The sequence below is a fragment of the Phaethon aethereus genome, assembly GCF_964289735.1.
Source record: "Phaethon aethereus genome assembly, chromosome: 3".
NCBI lineage: Eukaryota > Metazoa > Chordata > Aves > Phaethontiformes > Phaethontidae > Phaethon > Phaethon aethereus.
The window spans coordinates 7,163,172-7,190,106 of NC_138576.1; the positions used below are offsets into that span (position 1 = coordinate 7,163,172).

At 39.0% G+C, this 26,935-nt stretch overlaps 1 protein-coding gene across 1 annotated transcript; it reads left to right on the top strand.

The window, feature by feature from the left end:
* Positions 1–970: 970 nt before the first annotated feature.
* LOC309403254 (opsin-5-like) lies at positions 971–19,645 on the top strand (the record flags this gene model as incomplete). The annotated part of the gene is made up of 6 exons (XM_081997330.1): positions 971–1,124; positions 8,266–8,385; positions 11,760–11,930; positions 14,705–15,039; positions 18,036–18,280; positions 19,582–19,645. The coding sequence occupies exons 1-6, from the start codon at positions 986–988 to the stop codon at positions 19,643–19,645; spliced, it is 1,074 nt and encodes a 357-aa protein (XP_081853456.1). The 5' UTR covers positions 971–985.
* Between the last annotated feature and the right edge of the window lie 7,290 nt (positions 19,646–26,935).

The window sequence follows — 26,935 nt, forward strand, 5'->3', positions numbered from 1 at the left end:
GAACTGGAATGACTGAATGTCCTAAACAGTTCTTGGCCAGGTGGTTTCAAACATTGCAGAAACATTTTTGTCTTCTGCTAGAGCTCCTCACTTTACTTCTTCAGTTGTTCTGGAGGGGTAACTTTCATGGAATGCCTGCCAGATTCTAGTTTTCCCATATCAGGATTCGCTTTATCGATCTTAGCACATTTGACCTCAATAGCCCATTTCCACTCAAAAAGAAATGGAAAGAAAACTCAGTGAGCTTGCCTAGATGAGTCTATTATTTAATACTCCTGCTGCTTCTTTGTAACTGTAATAGCCAATTCCTGTTTTTAACCATAGCCATGTGAAGTTATTTACATTAGAGTCCACCACCTAAATAACTGTAAGGAGAATTTATGAATATAACTTTTCACTTAACTGTAAAATTTGCAGAGCTACTATCTGTAGACATAGTGCCCCTCAGGATACGAAGGAATTGCTGGGACTGTCTTACTGATAATTCCAGTTTCTTGGAACTACAAGAACGATGCATGTAGATAAAGACAACAAGTTCAGTATGCATTAAACACATTGAGCAATGGAGCTATTCAGATACAAACAGTTGCCGCCTTTGGTTTTTCTGTATTCTTAGTCTTGGGTTACTCTTACACCCAGCTGGAAACATGAAGGTCCTTAAGATATTAAGGGAGGGTGCTTCAGAAGCCCTGGCTTGAATGCCACAACACACTGGTACGTTGATACTGCTCAGATGGATTACTGTGACGACTGCCATATGAATAATGGCATTCTTGGATAAAGTAAATAAATGATGAAATAAATCATGGCAGGATGCTTTATGCAATTTTGAATTGGATCCTGAAATGCACTGGGAGGTGGCAGAGCAGAAATGAAGACAGGAGGATGCATCTTGTGTATGAACAAAAATATCTGTGCATTTCCTGGTGGCAGATGTGATCTATTGCAAACTCTGTTCTTTTGTTTTTCAGACGCTGAACTGGACATGAATGGGATGGCATCAGATCACAACAATTCCTCCCAGAAAGAATACCTCCCACACTATCTCCAGAAGGAAGACCCCTTTGCATCAAAGCTTTCTAGAGAAGCTGACATTGTAGCTGGGTTTTATTTGACAGTAATTGGTAATGATTGTTTTAATTAGTCTTTGAAATATGACTATGTCACTGCATCCTTGCAGGCACTCGCAAAGAAGGCAGAAGCTGCTGTGCATTACGTGTGTAATTAAATTATTTCTTCATACTAGAAAGAAAAATCTAGGAGGGACAGGAAAGAACGTGTTAGAAATATGGTGTCAACAGTTAGTGTCAACAGAGAATGCTGCTCCACGTAGCCAAAAGTGGCTAGCAGTAGACCTTCCAGCAAAAGGTGAAGAAATACTCGGTTTTTTTCTACCGATAGGCTACTAGCTTGAGGTTTAATTGTTCCCAACCAGAACTGGTTTTTGCCCTTATGCCATGTGGGTTTTATGGCATGTTTTCAAAGCCAATTTCATGTGCCTGTGCAGCAAAGAGAACATCCTCAGATGTGCTCATTTGAATCTTGCTCAGCTCCTGGCATCAGCTGTCCTCTGTTACATATTATATTGAGTGATATTTTCTGCCTAACACCCTCCTTTCCCTTTGGTTTTGGAGTCTTTTACGGTGTGCAAAGTGTCTTTGCAAGCAGAATAAATGCAATTATTTATTGGTTACTGCACACAGATGATAGCTGGGACTGATTTCTACATCAAGTATTCATATGCCAAGGAGTTGTCCTTCAGCTGGGAAATACTGGTCTCCATTGCTTCTGGGGCAAACTGGTCCTTCTTCTTGATGATTACCTTCCTTGCTTTATGGAAGTGGGCAGGGTTATATCTTTTTGTGGCAATACTTGCCTCAATACTTGCACTTCTTTCTATGGTTTAGGTTTCCTTATGTTTTATGGCTTTAGTTCATGGAGTTTCTCACAGCTCAAACAGTTATTTTCTCAGTAAAGCTGAGCCAAGGTCATATAACTCTGCTACACCAAACTGGGCTGCGGGTGTCAGACGGCTGAACACCAGGCCTGATACAGGGTGTACAGTGTATTCCTTGGCATTGATTTTGCTTCGGATTCATTCTCTTGTTCTATCAGTTCTGCACAAAATACAAAGACCTTTCAGTCCTACCTTCATGTTTCTCATTCACTGTTCTACATCCCTCCTTCCTACTCTCTCTCACTTCAGTCGGGGGAAAGCCCCCGACTGATCTAAGTAATCTAATCTTTTCTGCAGTGGAGGTCTCACAAAAGCTTGAATAACACTTATTTCTCATTTGTCGTCTTCTTACGTCTTTATCGAAAAAGGAATTCAGAGCAGCAGAGACGGCAGGTGAAGCTGTATCTCTGTGCTGTTCTTGGTATCCATGCACTGTTTCATATGTATCCTAGATTTTCACATACATATATCTTTTTTCTGCTGCTGTGCAAACAGATGTCTTCACTGAACTGTCCAAAACAACCCCCCCTCAGGTCTTTTTTCACTCAGTTAAGCAAATTTAGCTTTAATCCCAGGAAATATGTCTGAGTAGCTGAAATGAATCCTTCCAATGTACACTGTGTTGCCTTGCTATATTGGCTGTATTTAATGTAGGTTTATCCAATTCCAAAGAAATACCCCTGCCAGGAATGAAACATCTTGAGAAACATAGATATAATCAAATTAAGGCAAGGAACAGAAATTGTAAGTTTCCAATGAAAAACCAAAAGCTGACCACGAAGGCACAGACTTACATGAGCAGTGTGAAAGGACTGAAATTATAGTTTGAAAAGGGCTGATAATCATTTTTATATTGACTTATCGGTAAGATTCCCACCTTCATGGTGTTCTGTACCGAACATCAAGCAGCCTGTGGTGGACTCCTTGGTGGCCCAAGCCAGGAAAGTTCAAGCCATAGCTCTGCTGTATACATGTGTAGCTCTAGACATCATATCCCACATTTTGCCCTGTGTTGAACTTATTTTTTTCATGTGTTTGTTTTGCATTGCATTTTACTTGATTAGTTACTTTACCCTTATGGTCATTACACACTCCAGCAGGAGCTTTCCTTAGAGCCAAGTATGCTCTTCACACATGCATGTAAGTCCTGTATTTGCATCTTCCTTAGACTTGCATCTATAGCATAAGATGTCACTGGTATCCTGCACAGATATTTTTATATTCAGATATAATACACAGATATAATTTTATATAAAAATTTTTTTTAACAATCATTGCAATGATTTTAAGCAGCCATTTCTTAGCTGCTGGTCAGTTCTGCCCTCAGCCATCTCTGCAATGGCAACTGGTTTCACATTTTCTAGACCAGTACAGCAGTGTTTTAGACATTGGGTATAATATAACAATGGATATTAATTTGCCAGGGGCCAGAAGAAATACAGACCCTGCCTCCTTTTATAGGGGTTTTATGTGAAGAAGGAGAGTTATACTTTTTACCAGTAAAGCAGAATTACACCTCAGAGCTCAGCCACTAAGAGAGGGAATGAAACAAAACTGGTAGATGGAGCAATGTCAGGTCACCTTCTGTGCTTGTGAGTATGTTGTGGTTTAACCCGGCAGGTAGCTTAAACAGCCACACAGCCGTTGGCTTAGCCTCCTCCACAGTGGGATGGGGGAGAGAATAAAAAAAAAAAGGTAGAACTCACGGGTCGAGATAAAGACAGTTTAATAGGACAGGGAAAAAAAAAAGAGAATAACAATAATGATGATAATAATGATAAAAGAATATACAAAAGAAGTGATGCGCAGCATAATTGCTCACCACCCGCTGACCGGTGCCCAGTTAGCTTCCCAGCTGCAGCACCGCTCCGGCCAACCCCCCCAGTTTATATACTGGGCATGATGTCATATGGTAGGGAATACCCCTTTGGCCAGCCGGGGTCAGCTGTCCCGGCTGTGTCCCCCCAGCTCCCCGGGCACCCCCAGCCTGCTCGCTGGCAGCCCAGCACGAGAAGCTGGACTGTCCTTGACTGCTCAGCAACAACCCAAAACATCAGCACATTATCAACAGTTCCTCATCCCAAATCCAAACCACAGCACAACACCAGCGATCAGTAAGAAAATTAACTCTATCCCAGCCGAAACCAGGGCAGAACAGATGGGCTAAAGTAGTCTTTAAACATATTTTTCTTACGAAAAAACCCCAAAATAACTTTGCTTGGGCTAATGCTTCTCATGTGAGTTGTACCGTGCAAGACTAGTTCAGCCTAGTGCCTTGGGGTTGCCACCATTAGCTTCTGTTGATGTGCAGATCCCTATTTTATTACCCATTCATGTTTAGGTGGACAGCAACGTTTTAATAATATCTTGTGCTTGCAAAAATATGAGAACTTAGAAGGAAATTAATCTTTGTTGTTCCCAGGTAAATCTTTGAGCGTTTTTTTTACTTCCTGTAAACAAAAATAATCTTGTATTTCCTCTTCCACTAAGCTGATTTCTGACAGTTCAAAGCATCCACATTTTTGTTGGGACATGAAGAACTACTGTGCAGAGACTTTCGGCGGTAGACAGTGGATCTTAAGGTGGTGGAGGAGGAAGACTAGCTCTGTGAAACTATTCACTGACATCAAATTCCACACAACAGGATTGCTAAGGCTGTAAATTTGCTTTCACTGGCAGATTTATAGTTAACCACAGCTCCCAGGCATCCAAAAGAGTAAGCAAAAACATGTGCTTAAATAACTCTTGGGCATAGTTGTGCCTTGGGGTAACTGCAGTATCGGAGATTTACTCTGTAAACTGTGTAATCCGCAGAAGGTGGAAAACTGAGCTGGAGCATTTGGCTCCTGTACCCAGCGAGGGTATGTCTGTTTTTTTTTATTATAACTTGTGGTTCAGACCCAACCTGTTCATTGCCACCTGCTGCCACTGAACCGTGTCCCCTATTCCTTTGTAGCCCCCTTCCAAGAAATGGTGGCCCCTCTTGAGGATGTCCTGTGTGGACATCCTGATAGCAGAGAGCAAGCCAGGAGGTGGGGATTGCTACAGGGCATCTTTTTTTGCTTGAGGCACGTAAGGGGCAAGTGGTTTTAAAATGTATTTCAAAAAGGGAAAGAAGCGGCACCGTGAGCGAGCAAGGCTGGGATCCTATCAGGAAACTGAGCTGCAAAACTGCAGTTTGAAAATATAAAAATACATTTTTTTTGTCTTTGAAGAAAATCAGGTGTCTTGACCAACCTGTGATAAATTCTCTGCAAATGTGTGATCTTTTGTCCTAACTAGTTAATTTCCATGTGCATTTTTTTTTATTGTCTGGGAAAAAAAAAATCACACAGTACACGTAATTATAAGAATCCAATTTTTTTTACTTTGTCACTTCCCCCGCTAGCTTTTTCATCACTGACTTGATTGATTTACTGGACGGCCGGGCAAGGAGACGCGCTGGCTGTCAGCTCCTTTGAAAGCCTGTGGCAAGTAACTATTGATTTGCAAACTGTTTCTGCACGCTTCCTCGGCGTGTTATGAAACAGCTTAATTGAAAACAAAATCCTGAACTATTTTTTTCTGTTTGTTTTTTCCTCTGATGGTTTAGCACTGCTGTCAGAGTGGAAGAAAGGAGACTTATTTGTTCAGATTTGCTACTTTTATACACTTTCACCTTTCGCTGCAGGTTGCGTATCTGAGCCTGGCTCTTCTGTAGCTGTCACTTTTTTAGTTATCACACCCTTGGCTCTTTGTTTATATATATGTAATAGTGTTACAGTGCCATGGGCAGCTGTGCCCTGAACTGTTTGCTCCTGGAAAAGAGCCTTTATTTTATATCTGGAGAGTCTTTTTTCCCGTTTCCAACCCCAGCTCTGCCCATGCACACAGCTTCCAGCACCTACCAGAGCTGGGAGCCTGCACCAGTGAGGACTCCATCTAGCTGTTGGGAAAATCTTTTTAATAGTAGGAAAAATGAAGTATTAGATGGCTCATCTCAGGAGACTATGAAGTTTCTATCACCAAGGAGTTAAAAAAGAATTCAGATAAGCAATTGCCAGATGCAGGTATAGACAAAAGGCAACTTAAATTGTCACTGGACCCCTTCCAACTGTAGGATTAGATGGTTGAAACATTGCTATTAATAACGAGCAGTTGCTTCAGAAGCTTGTCTGATGAAGGCATCTCTCTGGACTACCAGTCAGTTGAAAAAGATTCAGGAAAATGTCAGGTGCTTTCAAAAGGGCTTTCAAACTGGATGCTGGCACTCTAGATATCCTAAATATCACTAGAGAGAAAATGACATTAAGAGAGAAAATGATTAAAATATAGGAAAAATGCTTGGCAATGTTCAGATTCATTCACTTAGCTGCAAAGAAGAAAATAATGCATATGAATACCTGTATCTACTTATAATTCAGATTAAATTTTCAGACCCATAAGGATACGATGTTCTTTAAATTTTATTCACCAAGGATAAATCAAATTTGCTGAGAAAACCTAAGATTCAATGATAAGCCAGCTTCTGTCCTGTTTATTTTTTTAAAATAATATAGAAAGCAATACTGCCAGTATAAAAATAAGAAGCATTTCCAATTAGATGAGTGTTGCATTTATTACTGAAAAATTCAAAATCAAAGTATTTTTCTCCTGAGTTTGGTAAACTTTCAGTTCCACAGTTACTAAACCTTCTTGAGAAATAGTCTGGTTTTATCCTCTGGGAACCATTTTTCCCTCTGCCTCATGGATGTTCCCAGGTTGAGTTTCTTGGTTTGTGAAGACATGGCATCTTTGCAAGGGGATCATTCCACTGATGAGCCAGAGTAAATAAATACCCATTTAATTCCTGAGGTCTGGCCTCCCAGAATACTCTGATAAAAATTGTGTGGTGTTCAAAGGTACAATATTTGGAGAGGGCAGAGTTGCTGGGTGACTGGAGGGCTGCTGGAGTCTTTTTGAAACATGGGGTATGGCTGAGTTTGCACCACCAAAGCCATATGTAGGAAGGCATCACAAAGAATGACTTTGCTGCCTCAGACAGAAGAAAGTTGGGTTATTTACCACTTTTTTATAGTAGTGTGGAGGGTTGACTTCGGCTGGTAGCCAAGCACCCAGGGCAGCCGCTTGCTTATAGCCCCCGCAGTGGGATGGGGACATCAATAACCAGTTACTGTTGCGGGCAAAACAGTCTCATCATGGGGAATGTAACTTAACATTTGATTACTCAGTTAGGTAGTGAAAAACAAAGATGACAAACGTAAAATACTTAAGGAAAACACCTTTCCTCCTGCTCTCTCAGGCTGAACTTCACTCCAACATCTTCTCCCTCATTGCTGTTGTAGGTCCCTTTGGTAAGGCAGCGGTGGTGCAGGAGGTTGGGGTCTCTGCCACTCTTTGCTCCTCACTCTTTTCTTCTGCGTCTCCTTCTTACTTGTCTCCTCTGTTCTGGCATGAGGCTGCCATGGGCCATGGGCCCTTCGAGGTGTTCACCTGTGGGGGTGACTTTTGCTTCCCGAAAGGGATGTTGTGTTCTGTCCTATGTTTCCACTGCAAAATGCTTACTCCGGGCTCCAAGTCTTTCAAACATGAGTTGGTGAAGAAACAGTTTTCTTTAAGGGAACTGGAAACCCTACAATTTTTGGTACCAGTGTGATTAGCTCCATGGCTGATTAATCACCTGCAGCGTTGGTACCTACTGGTTCTTGGGTGGTGGTATGACAAAAAAGATGTCAGACGACATGAAGAGGATCCCTCCTCATGCACTGAATTCCAGCTGGAAGTTAAAATCAGATATAATTTATGATTTTACTTTCTTATGATAGATACCAGTTTTTATTGTAAAATTTAAGATGTGATATTAATATCTTAATTTACATTATTTTAGAAATATATCCCTCAACCTCTGATTGTAGTGTTTAATAAAATTAAGGTTGATCAGAGATTGGGGTCCTTTTGATTACAGACAGCTGAATTTCATTCTGGTGGTTGTATAAATGTTCATGAGACAGATGGGGTTGATCAGAACAGAAGAATTATGGGATTTCTATTATGTGCATTCGGTCGATAGTTGTGCAGACTCAGGTGGTGAAGGCAATGCCCTGCTGCAAAGGGGAAAATAGCATTTGCTGTGGGAGGGAGATGTCTGCGGTAGATGTCTCTATGAGCTGCATAATGAGAACTGGATGATCATGTTTCAAAGTAAAATGTCTAGCCTTGGGACCACAGTTTCAGGATGAAAATATCAGAGAATTTCACAAGGAAGATGGGATGTTGCTGTTTTTGAGGAGAATTCTAATCTGATTGTTTTTCTTTTCATATTTTTATAGGGATTCTTTCAACTCTGGGAAATGGGTATGTTATTTTTATGTCCTCAAAGCGAAAAAAGAAGTTGAGACCAGCTGAGATAATGACTGTTAATTTAGCAGTGTGTGATCTGGGCATTTCAGGTAATTTCATGTCTTATTTTCACTCTTTTTTAACTATCCCACCATTCTTTCTGGCAGCAGCAAGAGACAGTCCTCTGGAAGTCACAGGGAGTCCAAAATGCCTTTTGCTGTATTATTTGCATATAAATAAGAAAGAGAGGTAGAAAAAAACATTCCTGAACAACTTGATGGAAAGAAATGAAAAGTACAGAAGAAAAAACAGGGTTGAATTTATCAATCAGGCAATACTCCTGTTCGCCCCAGCACTGGGCAGGCCTTCAGAGACAGCTCCCACGTGCATCCTGGCACAACAACTACAAAATAGCTCATTATTACGGTTGAAGAAAATTCTATTTTCCTGCTGTAGGGTGCAACAAGAGGGATCAAGGTACCTCAAAAATATATATTCAACCAAATATGACTGGGGAGGGGCATGAGGGGAAAAAATTGGAAAATGCCAGAGACCATCAGTCTATCAAAGCTAATAATATTCTCTCTAGTGACCATCCTCTTTTATGTCTGGATGAGGAAAAAAAGCATTTGTGTCAACTTATATAGTATGAGCAACATCAGCCAACTGGAGGGATTATTTCAACCCCATAGCCTGAATGCCGAGGCATGAGAAGAAGGAGCTTTGAAAAGGTTTACACAAAGTTACAGAGTCAAAAGCCTTTGGAGATCATTCCTTTGGCTCTTGACATGAGTCTCATTCAGCTGCTTATGGCTACATGCAAATGCAGGGGGAGGACTGGACGTCCTTTAGAAAAGGATGTTTTGGATGGCAGATGATCCAATGGGTATAAAAGCCTGATGTGACCCAGCTGACCATGGGATCTCCCCAGTGCAATATAAATGGCAGCATGTTCCCATGCTCCTGAAGTCAACTGTCCCCTATGTTTTGCATACACCAGGACCCCTGCCCCCAGCTCCAGTGCACCCTTTTCCTGCCCTTGTCTCTGCCAAATGCTTCTGCCTTCATCCAAATGCTTAAAATAGCATTGAACAACATAAAATAATGTCTCCCAGCTTCCCCAAACCAAAGCTTATTATGATCTCACTGCACACAGCCAAGGAGCTGCTCATGTCCTCAACTTCCAGTAATTTTGATGCCTCTTGGTGATCAGTAAACATGTTTTTTCTGAAGGAGATACTGCTGCTAGTTTCTCTGTTAAGGTCTGTCACCAACATACCACTGGGTCACCTTGTCTTCCATCGAGATCTCAATCTATCTGTGTATTTAGGCTTTGTAATTAAAAAAAAATTGTGATTGGCACGGCCAAGCGTGCTTTTTCTCCCTTCTCTTTCTTTTTGTTAATGGAAGAAGTTGACTCAAGAAATGTGGTGTGCTGTGTCTGCTGGACTGCTTGGAGTGAAGATGGGACTTTTTCCAAAATCTTCATATTTCACAGTTTTCTTGGCACGTTGTTCAAGAAGAGGGTTCTGCCATAGCCCTGCTTCCTGCAGATTTCCACAGGGTGGCACCAGCCACTTGTTCAAAACTGCATCAGGCTCATTTTGCACTGATACCATGCTCCGAGTCCTATGCTGCTGAAGAGAAATTTGATTTTGTGCAAATAAATGTGTTGGCCTTTAGAGCTGGCAATAATTTACATGAGTAAAGTTGCTGACTCAGCATATGTCCTAGACCTTGCCTTATTTCACGTTTTTCTTGAAACCTTAATCATTGTGGTCAGCGTTTACTGTGCTCAGAGAAAAGCACATAATATATTGACCTGAGCACAACCTTCAGGCTCAGGCAGAATTTTCTTCAGAGGCTTAGGCTAAAGGAAAAGAGTCCCAAAATACCTTGTTTAAAAATAAGTGTCATTTTGAAGGACTTTCAGTCATGATGCTTTTGGCATAGAAGACAGAGCAAAGGCCATATTCTGCAAGATTTTGTTTTGGTAGAAATGTTTTAATGTTCTGTTAAGAATGAAAACAGGATGTTTAGTTTCTGAACACTCGGATTGGATATGGAATATTTTTGGAAACAATCAAAAATATTTTTCTACAGATCACTTCAACAAAATAGAGACTTTTGTCTTGACTTCTATGAAGAGGTTACCTTGTGGGAATTACAGTTTGCAAGGCTATTTTTGCCCTCTCTTAAACAAATTCACTGAGCTGCCATGACATTACAGACAGTGAATGATGAACAGTGTGGTTCAGCCAGGGAAACTAGCCCAGGGTCGCCGAGATGCTTTCAACTCCTTGAGGTGCTCTGGCAACTCCTGTGCAGGAATACAGCCACAGGAAGGTGGAGTTAAATATTTAATGTTTGAATGTTACAGCAGAACTGTTCAAGCCTTGGAACATTTCAGGTCAGTCTGGTAAGTAGAAATTAAGAATTCAGAAAACATGTTAATGTTCCTAGATTGTAAATTTTTGAGTTTTCTATTCCATTAAAGTTGATTTTTTTGTTTGTCCAGTTTGAGATAAAAAAAGAAATAGATCAGGAAGTGGAGATTTCCAACTAGAAAATTAAAATTTCCAAACTTTTTAATTTTTGTTATATTTAAAAATAATATGAATAATGTTAATGTTTTAAGGTGAGAATGGAAGAACATATGACCTAACTTCACTTCCTCCATAATGTACCTCCTACTTGTACAAATGGAGAAATGAGCTGAGGTGCCACTAGGACAGATTCTCCAAAATAGTTGGGTATTTTCCTTCTGTTTGGGGATGCTTGAAACTTTTTAATAACTGTGGTCAGCTGACTTGCTGAGAGTCACCAAAGAAAAATGTGATATGGACGGGAGCTGAAACCACTTCTGCAGCTCGAAGCCACGCTGCGACCATAGCACCATCTTCCTTTCTAACCTAGCACTTCACCACAGCACGTGTCCTACTGCTGGGCCTTGGTGGGTTTGCAGAAGTAATTTTGAAAGGCAAATTTCTTTATCTGTGTTTGAAGACACTTGATTATAAGGATGTAGCCTAACAAAGTTGGTGCTTGTTTCAAGCCCAGACTCACTCATCACCTGTACGGTTTACACACTGGCATGTGTTTGCCTGTGGACTTAACACCACATACTCTGAAGGTTTCATAATGGCAAGGGCTTGCACATGCTCCGTACCAGAGTATGGGTTTACTTTTGGTGTATGTGGTCTGCAGTAAACCACCTGTTTCCAGCCATGCTGTTGGCTTAGCTCATCCTACCGCAGCGTAGGTGCTATGGGATCTAGCAACAGCTGACTTTTAGGCTGAGTCCTGTGGATGGAGGGCATGCAAGTCACCACATCTGTTGTGCCTGAAGCCCTCTCTCTGCTTTGCAGAGCATTTTTACTGGTATTAGCTTGGGGCAAAAGGGAGGGTTTGCTTTTCTGAAAAAGGGTGGTTTTACCGGTGATGGATTTTATCAGTCAGCTGATGTTCTCTTCTCCTTTTGAAGTTGCAGGAAAACCCTTTAGTATCATTTCCTTCTTTTCTCACCGCTGGGTGTTTGGATGGATGGGCTGCCGCTGGTATGGATGGGCTGGTTTCTTCTTTGGCTGTGGGAGCCTTATTACCATGACAGCTGTCAGCCTGGATAGATACCTAAAAATCTGCCACTTGTCTTATGGTAAGAAAGAAAACTATGTTAAGTGATGTAATTTTCTAGACTGAAATCATACTTAAGCTCTTTGGAATGCTTTTATTAAATATAGAGGGGAATACACAGGTAAGAGGAACGTATTTTTATGACCCAAGTAATCCCAGCTGAATTTGTATTGCTGGAAATAAAACATTCACTGTTTTCTCTCTGCTGGCTGCTCTAAGCCATGAATTTTAGTAATCACTCATAGATAAATCACTTTGTGTGTATCAAGGCCTATTGACATTAACAGGTTCAAGTATTGCACATCTTGTAAGGTCTTATGGACCAACACACAAAAGTATTCCTTATTAGATGCCTAAATTCCTTTAAGATATGTGGCAAGCCATTTAAAACATCTAAAAGATTTGGATGTGCAATAGGTCATAATAAATGTGATATCGTCTCTCATATGGAGATGGAACCTGAGAGGCTGAAATGAATTTAGCAATGAAAGATATTATCACCATATCCATCAATATCTTATCTCTCTTGAATATGAAGTATTATATGCTTCATTCTTTCCAGTTAAAAGATGTCACAGTTTAGAAAAGACATTTTTCTTGCATTGGAAAGGACTAACTCCCCAACAAAATTACTGGGAATACTCAAGGTGACTTTACATATAAGAAACACATTGTCCATGTGACTTGAGGGACATACAACTGGTTTCATTATAATGACATTTAATATCAACCATATAATGTTAAGTTATAAGAAATGCTTGGAACTAGGAAGTGTACGTAAGCTGGTCTGTCCAAAACAGTGGAGCATGCTGACAATTAAAAGCTGTGGCACTGCACTAAGATCTGCTATCATAGATCCTGGCATTTCCATACTTTTTCCTGAGATGAGTGCAGGGAAGGTCTCCTTAGCTGAGTTTTAAATACAACATTCACATTAAGCAGGATTTCAGTTCTTTATATAAAAGTCTTATTAAAATAATTCAGTGGCAACTCAAATCATAGAGAATTTTTCAGACTTGATGAGCTGAAGTAAACATTTCATGGTTGGTTGCATTCATGCCATGAGTTCTGGTATTTAGTATGACATCTTAGTTCAAGAGAGACAGAATGCTTCAAAACCTTTTTTCTCAAGGGCTGGTCATGGTTGTCCATACAAAATGACGGAGAGCAATAAACATATTTAACATGTTCAGTCTAGGTGGTAAACGTAACCATTTTCCCTATAAGGACTTTCGGTCTGGTTTATGTTCCCAAAACCTAGGATTTACAGCCTATGGATTTCCTATGTCATTCTTCCATGTGAAGGTATCTGGCTCCAGTAGGATATCCAACATAGAGCGCTGCTCCCTACTTCACCACTAGGAATAGGAGTAGGAAGACCCTTGTCATAGGAAGTGCAACCTGGAAGCTGTTTATACAATTTGTGAAAGCAAGTCCCATCGCCTAAATCAGTCAGGAGCCTGGAGCACCTGACTATATACCTACACCTTTGTTTTGCTCCAAAAGCAGCAACTAATTTGTTTTTCTTTTTTTGGTAATAGATTGCTGTGGTCTGACAATAGCTGTGAAAATAATGCCAATATTTTAGCCCTCATGCTATTTTTGCTCTAGTTTTTCCACTCTTGAACAAAACAAACCATGTTCCGTTCTCTTGGCCATTGTGTTTGAATTTGTCATTTGATAGCCAGTGTTCATTTTCCTTCCAGTGACCTGGAAAGGTAAAATCAGCTGGAGAAGGGGCACCAGTCGCATCTGAATTACAGTTGTTTGAGTTGCTTTGATTTTGTTTTATGTTATTCTCAAATTCTGAAAAAAACTCCTCAATGTCAGTGGATGGGGAGTGAAAAGAGATTACAGTTTCCAAGGTAGAAGTAGCTGTTATAATATCATAGTCTGAGTTCCTGCATAAATCATAGGTTTTAACTTGTTAGTCCTACATGAATCCAACATGTTGAACATGGGTGATGATGGAAAGCCTGTAAACTGAAGGTTTTTTTAGCTGAAATATGGTTATATGCAAGATGAACAGAGAGACAATATTCCACTCCATAGCTCCAGGCATGCCATTACCATTTAATAACACAAATGGACAAGGATACATGAAAACACCAATTACAAATACTTCCGACTGTATGCACATTATGATTTACTGTACTGGAAAAGAATGACAAGGTAAAAATAAATCTTGGATATGTTACTTCCTCTGTAAAGCCTTGTCTATCAGTCACTTGAGTTAATGATTTATGTTGAGAAGTGTATTGAGATCAGACTTTAGACAGTTAATATATGACAGGAGGAATAGGAAATAACATAAGTTACACTGTACAGTTGCAGCTAGTGAACCTTCATCCTGAGCAATGAAAGGCTGAATTAAACACTTAGGTGGGTCAAACTTCCATCTCATCTGACCACACACTATGAATATGCCTTTACAGACCACAGAGCAATTTTCAGAATTACTAGACGAGATTCCCATGATCGTTACTGAGCTAGCTGTTTGGACTGCTTTTGTACAGACTCTTCTGGATTGTAAATCATCACAGCCTAAAGCAGAGATCTGAAATAACGTTGAGCAGAGCCATCTCTATGAGTGTGTATTCCTCTTCATGAGGTACAACACGAGCTGGGGTGGCTAGCTCAGGGGTTACTACAGGTAGCTGGAAGGAAGCGAGATAAACCCTAACAGCAGTTGTTGTCAAACAGCCAAGTAAACTCTTACCGCATGTGTAGAATGGCATCTTCAGTCCTGCCAAACACATATGGTCCTGAGGTTGTAACTCTTGAATTATCTTCCAGGTACCTGGCTTAAGAGACATCATGCATTTATCTGTCTGGCAATAATCTGGGCCTACGCTACGTTCTGGGCTACGGTGCCTTTTGCTGGCGTGGGCAATTATGCCCCTGAGCCGTTTGGGACCTCCTGCACTCTGGACTGGTGGCTGGCGCAGGCTTCAGTGGCTGGACAGGCTTTTATTCTGAGTATTCTTTTCTTTTGCCTCCTTTTCCCAACTGCGGTGATTGTGTTTTCCTATGTCAAAATAATTTTAAAAGTCAAGTCATCCACCAAAGAGGTTGCTCACTATGATACCAGGATTCAGAACAGCCACATACTTGAAATGAAGCTGACCAAGGTAGGTAGGAAGATTTTGCTCAGTTTGCTTTGTCAGGTTATAAAAGAGGCTTGGAGAACTTCAACCATGTATTTTCCCATGATGAGTGATAGTACAACTCTCTGAAGGTGGTTCTTTTATCTTTCTCCTCCGTTACTGTCAAGATGGGAAAAGACAGGAGTTGAAACAGAATTTTATGATTAGGGCACGCGAATCCCTGAGATTGTGATTCAGTCTGAACCTCTGCCGCAGCCTTCCTGGGTGACCTTAAACAAGTCACATCATCTCCTGTGGCCCTGTTCCCCATCATAAAACTCCCTTTGCTTTCAGAAGCAGTTGTGAGGAATTATTTTAAGGCATTCGAGAAAAATGGATAAAAGATTATTGTAGCAGGGAAATAAAACTTTCAGACAGCTTATGTTCCTCTGTTAATGAAGATATAAACTAAAGTCACTCTGTGACTTTGCAGTTGTTTTTATGCAAATAATTTATCATTTATGTTCAGCCATGAGCTGCTGATAAGAACACACTCAAGTGATAAAACTAATTTTCCATCTCAGACCATACCCTATTTTCCCTTTCTGATAGAATCTGTTTTCTACTTGGCAATGGTGACAGCCATGATCCTTGCTGATACTGGTTATTGTGCCAGAAAATCTCTCAAAATAAAAACTTGTACTGAACAAAACCAGATTCCATAGCTGTAAAATATTCACCAGCCATTCCAAGAGAGAGACAAGCAGCATCCTCTGCTTGGCTGATCAAATTTTATTACATTTTTGGGGAGTTGAACTGCAAGTTATATAATATATAGCAGTAAGTGGCATTATGTCTAAACATATTGAAGAATCTCAGCTAGCTACCTGCATGGTCAGCGCTGTCAATACGGCTGTCAACAGTACTTGACTTTAAAAAGGGTTTCTTCAGTACAGTACAGGTTTGCAGTTATTCAGAACATTGAAGAACAATGACAACTTTTGATTTGAGGTTGCAGGTTTATTTTTGCCCTATTAGAGGGATCATGTACAACTTTAATGTGATCTGAATCGAAACACTAGTAGCTGTCCCTTCTGTCTCAGATCTACAGTGGAGAATATAATGCTGGGATATCCATAAATAAGGAAAATGAGTTTTCATCATAACCCATTTCACAGCACAATTTGTAACTAACAGGCTGTGTCTGAGATCCTTGGCTCACATGCACTGTTTTTTCAGTGGCAGACAACAAAAAAAGCTTTATGCTTTTTCACTTAGAATGAAGTTTCCCTGAAAATAATATTACAATCAAGATGTGGAAACAAAGGCTCCACTAAAGGCTATGCAATATCCAAAAACTTGTGTTTTCTGATGATTTTTTGTTGTAATTCTTCTAATTGTCTTATTCCAAATGAGTGCATATGTACTACTATTGATTTGGATACAGAATAATAGTCTGTTAGCAGCAGCAGGATAATGGCATATTTCTTCAGTATGTGCTATTGCATGATGTTATTTGAAGCTATATCAGGCTGTGACTGAGTGCAGGCACGTTGCTTCAGGTAAAGTATATAAATCACAAATTTTGGTCCCAAAAAGTTTTTCTTTAATATTTTTACTAAACATTCCTACATATCCTCACATTATAAGGAAGTCCTTTTCTCATTAACTAGGAATGCAACTTAAATGTTTGGTAAAAATTTGCTTTTTAAAGCATCTACAGATTCTAATGGAGTACAAATCCATGCTATGGGTTATGAGAAAGAAAACTAGACATTGTACTAGTGTTCCTACTCTCAGTTAAATTCTCAGTAGTTTTAATTCCAGGTTACCCAGGTAAATATAGTAATTTTTTATCTGCTGGAGCGGGTATACCCAGACACTTGACACCTAATACCTTTTTGACTGTCTTTATGCTCACTTTTTCCATATTTGTCTTGAAAGGGATTCAAACAGTTGACATTTTTCCAGTGGAAGATAGGCCACAGACACCCTCCTGGGTGCAGGCAGAAAATAGACCTAGTTTATCAGAACTCTTCACATTCCTCCTGTCACCAGTGGTCATCCTTGTGGCAGGTTATTGGTCCTACCGGTTTTTGACACCTTCTCTGTGGGATATCAGCATGCCTACAAGAGAAGAAGCAGCCCTGCATTAGATCAGGGTGTTACAATCTTTTTTCTTTCCTTCTTTTCCTAATTTCCTTTGCTTTTGCCTTGGTGACTGGTACTGAGTGATACAGAAGAAGGAGCTCTAGTAGATACAGGCAGAAATATACCCTCCTAAACAAACTCACTCTGAGCTAATTCAATCCTGGAAACTTTTTCAAAGACTTTGATTTCATGAACTTTGGAATCTGATTTCAAAGGACCCAGAATCTGGAAGACCTGCACTGAATAATTTTTTTTGGTTTTGTTTTCCCAGTGCATGCTTGTTTCACTCTGGAATGGAAAAGAGACTGGGTTTCTTTTTGACAATCTGAGGAATATTTGGTTGGAAGAGACTATAGAAGTGAGAGGCTCCTCAATAAGCAAGAAAAATAAAAAAAAAAACCCAAGGAGAATCCCTGTAGGAAATGTTTCCTGCTTAAACCTGTGTTGATTTCAAAGATCTTTCTCAGAATTTAAAAAAACTTTCACAGCTCTATGTTATAAATTATCCTAAAAAAGAGAGTCTCTATGTTTTGAAAGGACTCTCCTTCTACAAATAATTAAAATTTAATGTCAAAGAATTATTCTTCTGTGCTCTCCTTTAGTTTCCTCATGTTTGGCTAGATGTTATAGCATGTTATTTTTAAAGGTCTGTGATAACAGACTCAATAACTGCTCTGTGTCAGGTGAAAGAAAACCAGGTGCTAGATAAAGAGAAGAGAAACTTGTGACAGCTTTTTTTCATATTGTAAATTTATCTGAGAAGAGTTACCATTTTTCTTTTCCACTCTGTGGCATGTTCCTTTGCATTCTGCCTAGCTCTGTGCTGGACTGTCAGTGTCCGACTCTGCTAGATTAACCTCTTTCTCTCTTTTCTCTTTTCCTCTCACAAGGTGGCAATGTTGATCTGTGCAGGGTTCCTCATTGCCTGGATCCCTTATGCTGTGGTCTCTGTGTGGTCAGCCTTTGGACAGCCGGATTCAGTTCCCATTCAGTTCTCAGTGGTACCAACTTTGCTTGCTAAGTCAGCAGCCATGTACAACCCAATTATTTACCAGGTCATTGATTGTAAGTTTGCCTGTTGCCGGTCAGGTGGATTGAAGACACTGCAGAAGAAGAGCTCTTTGAAGAAATCGAGGTAATTTCTTCTTTGAGAAGTAGGATATCTCTAATGTTCCAAAAATGTACCAAAATAAGATCCACCAAGAGTCACAGCTCTTCAAATCTTGTTGCTTGTTTTCATCCATGACCTATGCAGGGTCTTGCTTGCTATGGAAATTTGTAAAGCGATTCTAGGTGTAAAAAGAGAAGCAAGGAGATGGCTCTTACTTTTAGATCCAGCTGCAACTCCATTGATATAGTTGGAAAAAAATCCCATAGGTTTTAGTGGGTTTTGGTTCAGTCCTGTCCTTCTGTTCCCTTTCTTTCATGTCATCATATGGGTTACCTCCAGAAGGTGTTGATGACCTCCATTGCCAGTGAAGTAAAAGGGAGAGAATTGTGTTCATTCCTTATATAATTAACATGTTAATACCATGCCTTTCAGCCACAGAAGTAGCAGAGACAATAGTTCCTTAGTCACCCTGTAGGTACCACTCACACCAAAAAAACCCAATCCAAGCAAATCGAAGTCTAATAAGGTCTCATAAAAAGGCCTCTTTTCTTTTTATAACTTTCTGGTGAATTCCGTGCTGACAACTAGTGGAGTTCATAGAAACACTAACTGTGCACATGAAAGAAAAAATGTTTCTGTCTTATGTCTAGTTCTGTCTTATGCCAGACAAAAATCTTACCTCTGTGATTGAACAACAATGCGGTAATGATGGATGTTAATCTGACAGTGTATACTGGTATAAAGGCCACAAATGCCCTCCCACATATAAATGACTGTCAATCTATAGAATTCCAGAAGAGTAATTTGCTTCAAAAGTCCAGAACGTATGTGCCTTGGTGTGTTCTTCTTAGAGATATGAAGGCTCATTTCATCATTCATATTATTCCCTTACTGATTCTGACATTTTTTGATGTATTGTCCAGAGAGTGAGTCTCGAGATTCCACAACTTCCCTTAGTAGATTATTCTATAATCTTACACTCGGATTTATCTCATCTGCAGAACATAGAGTTTATATATATTGTAAGTGTTTGAGGTGCTGAATTTACAGTTTACCAAAGACCCTTCTGTAATTTTAGGCAAATTGTAGACAAATCTGAAGCAACTTTCAGTGAATCTTTGGAGGCTGGATTTATGTATAACCTCTACATTATCACACTGATGAAGGAAGGATGTTTCACCTAGACCCTCACACTGAACGGAAGTTTGCTTTCCTATCTCTGTGCAGTGAACACAATGTTCTGGAAAAATCACTTCCCAGAATTAGGAACTTAATTGTCAGCTTAGTACGAACAAAATGATTGTTGTGCTTTCTCCTTCCCATAGGATGTATACCATATCTGCACACAGAGACTCGACGGTGATGAATGAAACCCAACTGGAAGTATGAAGGCTCATTTCATATACAGCAAATGAAAACTTGATGACAAAACAATCATACTGTCTCAAGTTCCTCTTTCTGTAAATAAATTAAAACATGATGACAGTTTTATTTTACTCCCTAATCCCATGTACAGTGTAGTTCTTTACATCCTAACTAAAATAGTGTGATTAGAGCTAGACAAATATTTCAAGTACTCAGAGGAAGAAGAAACAGAGAAGATTCATTTGTATAAAAAATTTTTATTCACTTCAGAGCCTTTAAAATACTCTTTCTTTTTTTTTAGCACTAACAGAAGTGATTTTTTGAATTACATTTTCCATCACAGAAAGGGAAGTATTCACAAAAGGCCAGTTTTAGTTTGCTAAAGCTAATCTCCCTAGATTCCTACTGCAGTCACTGGAGAATTGGACCATGAGAGAAAGGATTCCTTAGAGGACAAGTAAGAGTCAGAACTTCATTTATCAAGGCTCCAAATCACCCACTGGTTAGCTCACTGGTTATCTCTTGTGAATATCTCTCATGTGGCTACAAGTTGTCTTAAAACCACTTTGACTTCAGTCCTTCAATATTCAAAAATATTTTTTTTTAGTCAAGGGAAGAGCAGTAGTGCCACACTCATACACCACAGATGGTCAGCATTTGTGAATGACAGGGGAAAGATCTCTTGCTCAAATACTAGTTCCATTTAAACAGTTTGGAATCATGAATGACTTTGTTAACAAAAAAGCAGAACCTAAATGAAGTCAGCCCCATACAAGCCAAACTGAGCAAACCAATAGTTTACACATTTTTTACGATTCTCTGGCCAAAATTACAATGAAATGTGATAGCAATAAGCAGACAGTAACGGTAACTGGCTTTTTTCATCTGGTATTGTACTTTTCACCATTCTTTGAGATCACTATTTAATATAAAATGACAAATACTTCCTCAATCCTAAGCATGAAACCAGACTCAAAACTAGCGAATTCATGAGAAAGGTTACAGCATAGGTAACAGAGAAGTCTTTCTCCGGTGCAGTTGTAGCCAATTTTTAAACATTAAGCCCTGGAAAGATGAGGATTAGGAATGATTTAGGAGAACAACAGTCCTACTAAAACAAAGCTTGTAAGTTCCTAATACATGCAATTAGAAAAAAAACATGTGCCTTGAAAAGACCTGCAGAGTAAGGCATCCAAAATAGTTGCATTGGATCTGAGCCATAATTATTCCCATTCTCATCTTTTTCTTTTTTTGGATTTTGCCTTAAGGTAGAGGCATCGCTACAGACCAAAACTTAGCAGTCTGGTATAAGCAGATTTTTAATACTTAAAATAATATCTTTGATGTTTGTATGTCATTTCTTTGGGAAGAATATTATGCTATAAAAATAAGTTAATTGCAAATTGAAGTCTCCCACACAGATGTGTTGACTGTTAAAAAAAAGAAAGTTACAAGGGTTAAACATTAAACTTCTGAATTGTTCCTTTAAGGAAACAAAGTCTTTATGAAAGAGTTTCAGAGTTTATTTTGTTTTCCTGTTTAACATTTAATGGTGGTTTTTATCATACTGTTATTTCACAATTATGTTTAACACGTATTCCCTGCCATACTGAACTGAACTTCTTTTGTAGCTGATCTGTAGTGATGCTAATCTTGTTTTATATAATAATATCATAAATGTTTAAAGTAATATGATGTTTATTGGCATGTCCCAGCACTCCCATTCTGCAGTGCAAGCAGTTGCTATTTCCTCAAACGATATTCAGACAATGGAGCAGAAGTTGAATTTTGTTGAATTTCCTAAGCTGAGTAGAAGAAAGTATTGTTTCCTCCTCTGCAATACTTCAGCAAAAAGTTTGAATAAATACTAGGAGAACTCACAGAGGTACGAGGACTTGCCATAATACAATGTTTTGTGCTAATTTTTCCCAAGAACTTGGGTCCTATAGACCCTTCAGTATAACGGAGGTTTAGTTCTTGACTATGGTTAGAAGTTGTGACCAAGAATCGATCCAGAGCAGAAGGCATCCTTTACAATATTTTCAGATTTGGTTATGAAGCCATTAACAATCTTCCCTCCATTTTCCTGCAGCTTTTATTCCTTTCTGTATCCAGCCAAACTTTGGTTGGTATCTATAGATGTTTATTGTAACTAAGGTCTCATGTAAGGTCAACGTACTGTGGCCCTATAAATGCAGATTATTTGGAGCAGAGCTGCTGGTAAGATGGATGGAGTTACCCACAATTGTGTCCAGATTTCAGGGTAGATCAGTTCACAGATTGTACATGAACCTTCCCTGTAGTTTCAATTGGGGAAGCTTTTCTCTTTACATTTTTAGTTATGTACTCTCTTCGAAATTGCTGTTGGGTCATCCCAGAAACGGATACATACTTGTGGTAGGGCTGCATTTTATATTTTTAAAGACTGATATTTCTGGATTTCACTATAGGGAATGTACTCGATACATGTGCTATCTACATAGGTCGGAGGTTTAGTAAACTCTAAATATAAACTTCTGGAATCGTGATAAATATGTTGCATATGATTTATTTAAATATATTTATTCTTCATTCAGTGCCATAATTATATTCATTTGAAGACACAGTTTTACTGCTACTGAACAGTATCTTGCTCTGTGAGAAATGCTAGGACTCCTATTTGAGCAGGAATTAGATACATGCTTATACTGAGCATGTGTTCAAGTGAAAGGTGTTTTCCTGAATCAGGCAAGATATAAACATTCAAGCATGCAGTACTGTAATTTAAATACAGAATCTGAACCTAAGAGCTCATGGATCTCATCTGCTTCAATCCTAAAAGAGAATTGGAGCACCTCCTTTGTCTAAAGCAGATCGTACAATTAGTTCATGCTCTGTTTGTGATCACAGTGGTAGATGAATAAGGGGCCTTATTATGGATTCAGATTTTCAAGGTCAACTTTGAATTAAATTGAAGGCTGTAGCCTGATGGTTCAAAAGATAATCATTTGCCATGGATGCTCAGGATAGAGTTTTGCCCCCTCCATGTGTTGTGTCTGATAATTGTTGATTATATAAAACTGAGTCATGTAACCTTGGTCTGAGGTAATCAAAAGACAGTGAATCTCTCACTTGCTGTTCAAGAAATATTTTAAATGTTTTGCAAGATTCAACTTTGTGACCTGAACTTAGTCAAAGCACGAACAAAATAAAACCTACTCAGTGTGATGAATGAGTAAGGCATACTCCTCTGAAGGAAGATTTCCTTATGGCATTTTCAATATTTCAGCCTCCTTCTTATATTAAGAAAGTTCTCTGTTTTATGTATTAACATTAAACCAAATGTTTTTCAATGAAAATAGTGCCATCAAGAATAATAGCTATACATGAGAATCTTTTGTAATGTTTCCTGTGTGCACATTCAGACTAAGCTGCCAAGGAGAAAAATATTACCTGAATTCACTGTCAGTGTTTTGAAGGAAATAATTGACACAGGTTAAGACTGCATTTATATAATGAGCTGACCCGGACAGAAAGATTGTCCCATTGAGAATAAGCCACTACTCTGTATTTCAAGGTTACAGACAGTGAAATTATGTGAAGCATATGAATATGGAGAGTTTTAATTTGGTCATTTTCAGTCATAGATGAAGAATGCCTATAAACATTTTTCTACAGACTTTGAAATCTGTTGACAATGTAGAACAATTAAGATTTACAGTGCTTGAAGAGACACTTGGAATAGGGGAACTAGGCAAACTTTTATGGCAGAAGTTGAAAAAACTAAAGTGCTAAAATTGAAAGTTATGGTTGTGAGCTTTTGGAAGACAGCTTTTGGAAGTGAGTGTTCATGCAGGTGAATGCAGCTGTAGCAAAATTTATTTCTACGCCTGTAATAATAATGAAAAAAACCCAACCCAACAAGTGGTTTGTTAAAAATATTTATGGCCTACAGTGCAAGATCACAGCCGGCAGATTTTTGTCTTTGTGGCATCCAAAGGGAAGGAGAAAACTAATGTGTCTTCACACAAAGAGAGCATGATTAATGAATTTACAGGCACAATGCTAGTGAATTGGATTCTTTGGTGGAACTTTTCTCTTGGATAACTGTGTATGGACAATGTCTTCTGGAGGATGCCAGTACAGTGTGCAGGGTGATCTTGGTCATGAGAATAAATCTGAATTGCTCTTAACTGACCAGTCAATTAGTTCTTCTGTAATTCTACATTATTCATTTTATGATTGTGTTTCCACCTCTTCTTCCCACCAGGGAACTTTCAGACACATCAGTCTGCCTCCTTCAGGAAAGCTGCTTTGACATATTTTTAGTTACATTTCCTATCTCAGGATGTTCACAGATGGGTCTTGCCCTGGATAAGAAGCTCTTAACAAATAATGTACACCACAATACCCATTTCTCTCCCTGCCCTCTCCCAAGTCAGATAGGTGATTGGCTGGTTTCCTCCACATCTGCATCGTTCTATTTTTCACAAGTCTTTCTAGTTTGCCAGCCCCAAGGAATAACATTTAGCCACCTAAAACTAGAATTTCTGGAGAGCTGTTGCTGAGCTTAGAGCATTGCAATGAAGGGAAGAGGCCATTATTATCATCAACGTGTTTACATATGTTCTTGAGCCATTGTGCATCCCATACTGACCTTTCTTTTATTTACATGCTTTGCTTTTCAGGTTGACTTGTATTCACCTTTACTTGGCACACAGTGCATACAACAATAGGGCTACTTTTGTAATCGCCCAGCAGGATTTTCATTTCCCCAGTTATGCCTCTGTTTCACTTTACAGTTGGTGAAGCGGGTCTTGGACCTATAAGTCAGAACAAAATCTTTTGAAATACAAGGCTTACAAGGTTTCATGCTTTCATTGCTTCTGGACTTATAGGATTCTTTATTAATCATGTGTAACAAGCCTTTACCAGTCACTGACTAGTTTTGTGACTCAAGTGGGTAGAGAAGAAAGCCCTAGAAAATTGCCACCTAGTTTGTTAGAGATCTGTTCTAAAAGATAGACTTTCAGTATCAAAAAATGTAACTGTGTAACATCTGGATGAAAGATACTAATAAATAGCAAAGATTTAGTAGGTTCTCTGAGTCAGTACAATAGACCATTGGTCTGTGTTTTGGACCCAGCACCTAAAATGAATTTTGGGAATAGATGTCATAATCTTCATGTAAAATGACAAAGAAATTTGTGAAATATCAAGTAAACATTGCCCTGACCCAAACCTGACTGTTGCACAGCACATATTTCAGTCATGAAAGGTGGATACAGCATGTGGTATAGTATAATTTTTAAATGATGAATAATGTTTACACTGCACCAAGCATAATCCAACATTAGTGAAAATATTAAACATCTAGAAAATAGATATGTGTAGAAAATAGATATGAAAATAGAAATGTAAAGGTCTTTCTGGTTTGTAAACAGGGCTATACAGAGGCTTAGCATCTTAAAATCAGAAGCTGGTGTGAAAGTCTTGTTCTTTCTGCATCAACCTTCCAAAACATATCAAGAAAGGGATCTTACCTTAGGGTTTTTGCATTCATGGAGGCAACTTGCAAGACCTAAAAATGTTCCCCTGAAGCATCTGAACATCCTTGATCCTGAATTACAAACCAATATCTTAGATTCATCAGTGTGTAGAGAACCTGCCTGTCTGCTGCAGTTCTGGTCCCCAAAGCTAAGGAAAGTTGTAGAGAAAGTGTAACAGGGTAGGAAAAAAAAGGTCATGTATAAGCAGTAGAAGAAGAGAAGATGACAGGGTTAAGATAAGTACCCTAGAAGAGGAAAGGTCTGAGAGTAAATTATATCAGTCTATAAATAGCTTTAGGGCAATAATCTAAATAAAGGAAGGGAATTATTCACCGTCTCAAAAGGTGATAGAATGAGAAATTAAAGCTGAAAGCTAAAGCAGGAAAAGCTGAGATGGGACTTTCTGAACTAGATGAACAAACAGGCTTTGGAAGAGATCTCAAGGGGAAAGTTAGGCCATGAATTACCAGATACTCAAGAACAGATTAGCTAATCCACTAGCAGAAATTATTTACAGCTGGAAATACTGCTAAATGGCCATTTTTAGTCCTGATATCTGATTTTCTGAACGATTTCCTAATGTAAACGTTGGTAGTATCTCACATTAGGATCTATCTGTATTGCTGGAGAAATGAGTGCTGACCTCTCTCTATGGGCATTAGATTATATAGACTGAAACCAGCTTCAAAAGACTTGTCATACAGTGAAACTCCAATTCTAGTGAAGTTTCAAAATCCACAGTTGGTGCAATGCAGTGGCATGTATAGATTCCAAGTTAAACTTTGTTATGAAAGAAGGAGCTTTGCTTTCTCAGTTATTAGATGAGCTTTTCAGAGAGGTATCATTTTGTAACTCTTGGAGATCAAGCTGAAATACAGTGATGAAATTTGTGCCGTAGACAATTCCTTGGAATAAGCTATTTTCATTTATGCTATTGAGCTTTTGAGAATTTGATAATAAATCTGGAATCTCAAAGTGATTAAATTATAATATACCAAATAACCACAGGGAAATTACATGAGAAAATTACCTTTAGAAAAACATTTGTTAGTGGTTTGTGATCTACGTTTTCATTCTTAGGAACTGTATTTCTAATGGAGTTAAATTTATAAAGATATCAATAGACTTATAGTGATACTGACCCAAAATAACTGAAATTTGATTGTCATAGCAAAGCTTTGGTGTATTTATTGTATAGAAAGATATTCCTACTACTGAAGGTGTGTCCTATTAAGAAATTATTTAAAATGTTGTTTTTAGTGTGTTATATTTATTGTTTCAGTTTGTTGCCAGTAGAATTGTATTCACATTTAATGTCCTGATACTGATCTATGCTTAGAATTGTAGAGCAAGAAATCACAGGCACATATTAGCTGGTTTTCTCCTCTCTTTAGGGGGTCAGATTCCTTCCTGCTGAAAACAGGTACACACTTCCTCAGAAGTCCATGGTCTACATCTGTTTCCAGTTTCTAATGAAAAAGGGTCTTGTGTTTCCTATTTGTCTTGCATGTTTTCCACTACAGCAGCTTTACCAGCCTCGCTGGAGTTGCACCTGGTTTACAGTGCCTGCAATAGAGGGTCTGGGTCCATAGGGAAGAAGGAAAGTAGGCAGGGACTGGACTGCTCTCTCACTTAGAGATGAGACAAACCAGGAGCAACTCCACCAAAATGAGGAGACTGGACATGCTCTGAAACTGTGATAGAAATAAAAGGAAAATATATCTTTTCAGCTTTGTGGAAGCATGCCAGACCCAAGAAATGCCAGAGGTATTGACCACTTTCTAGG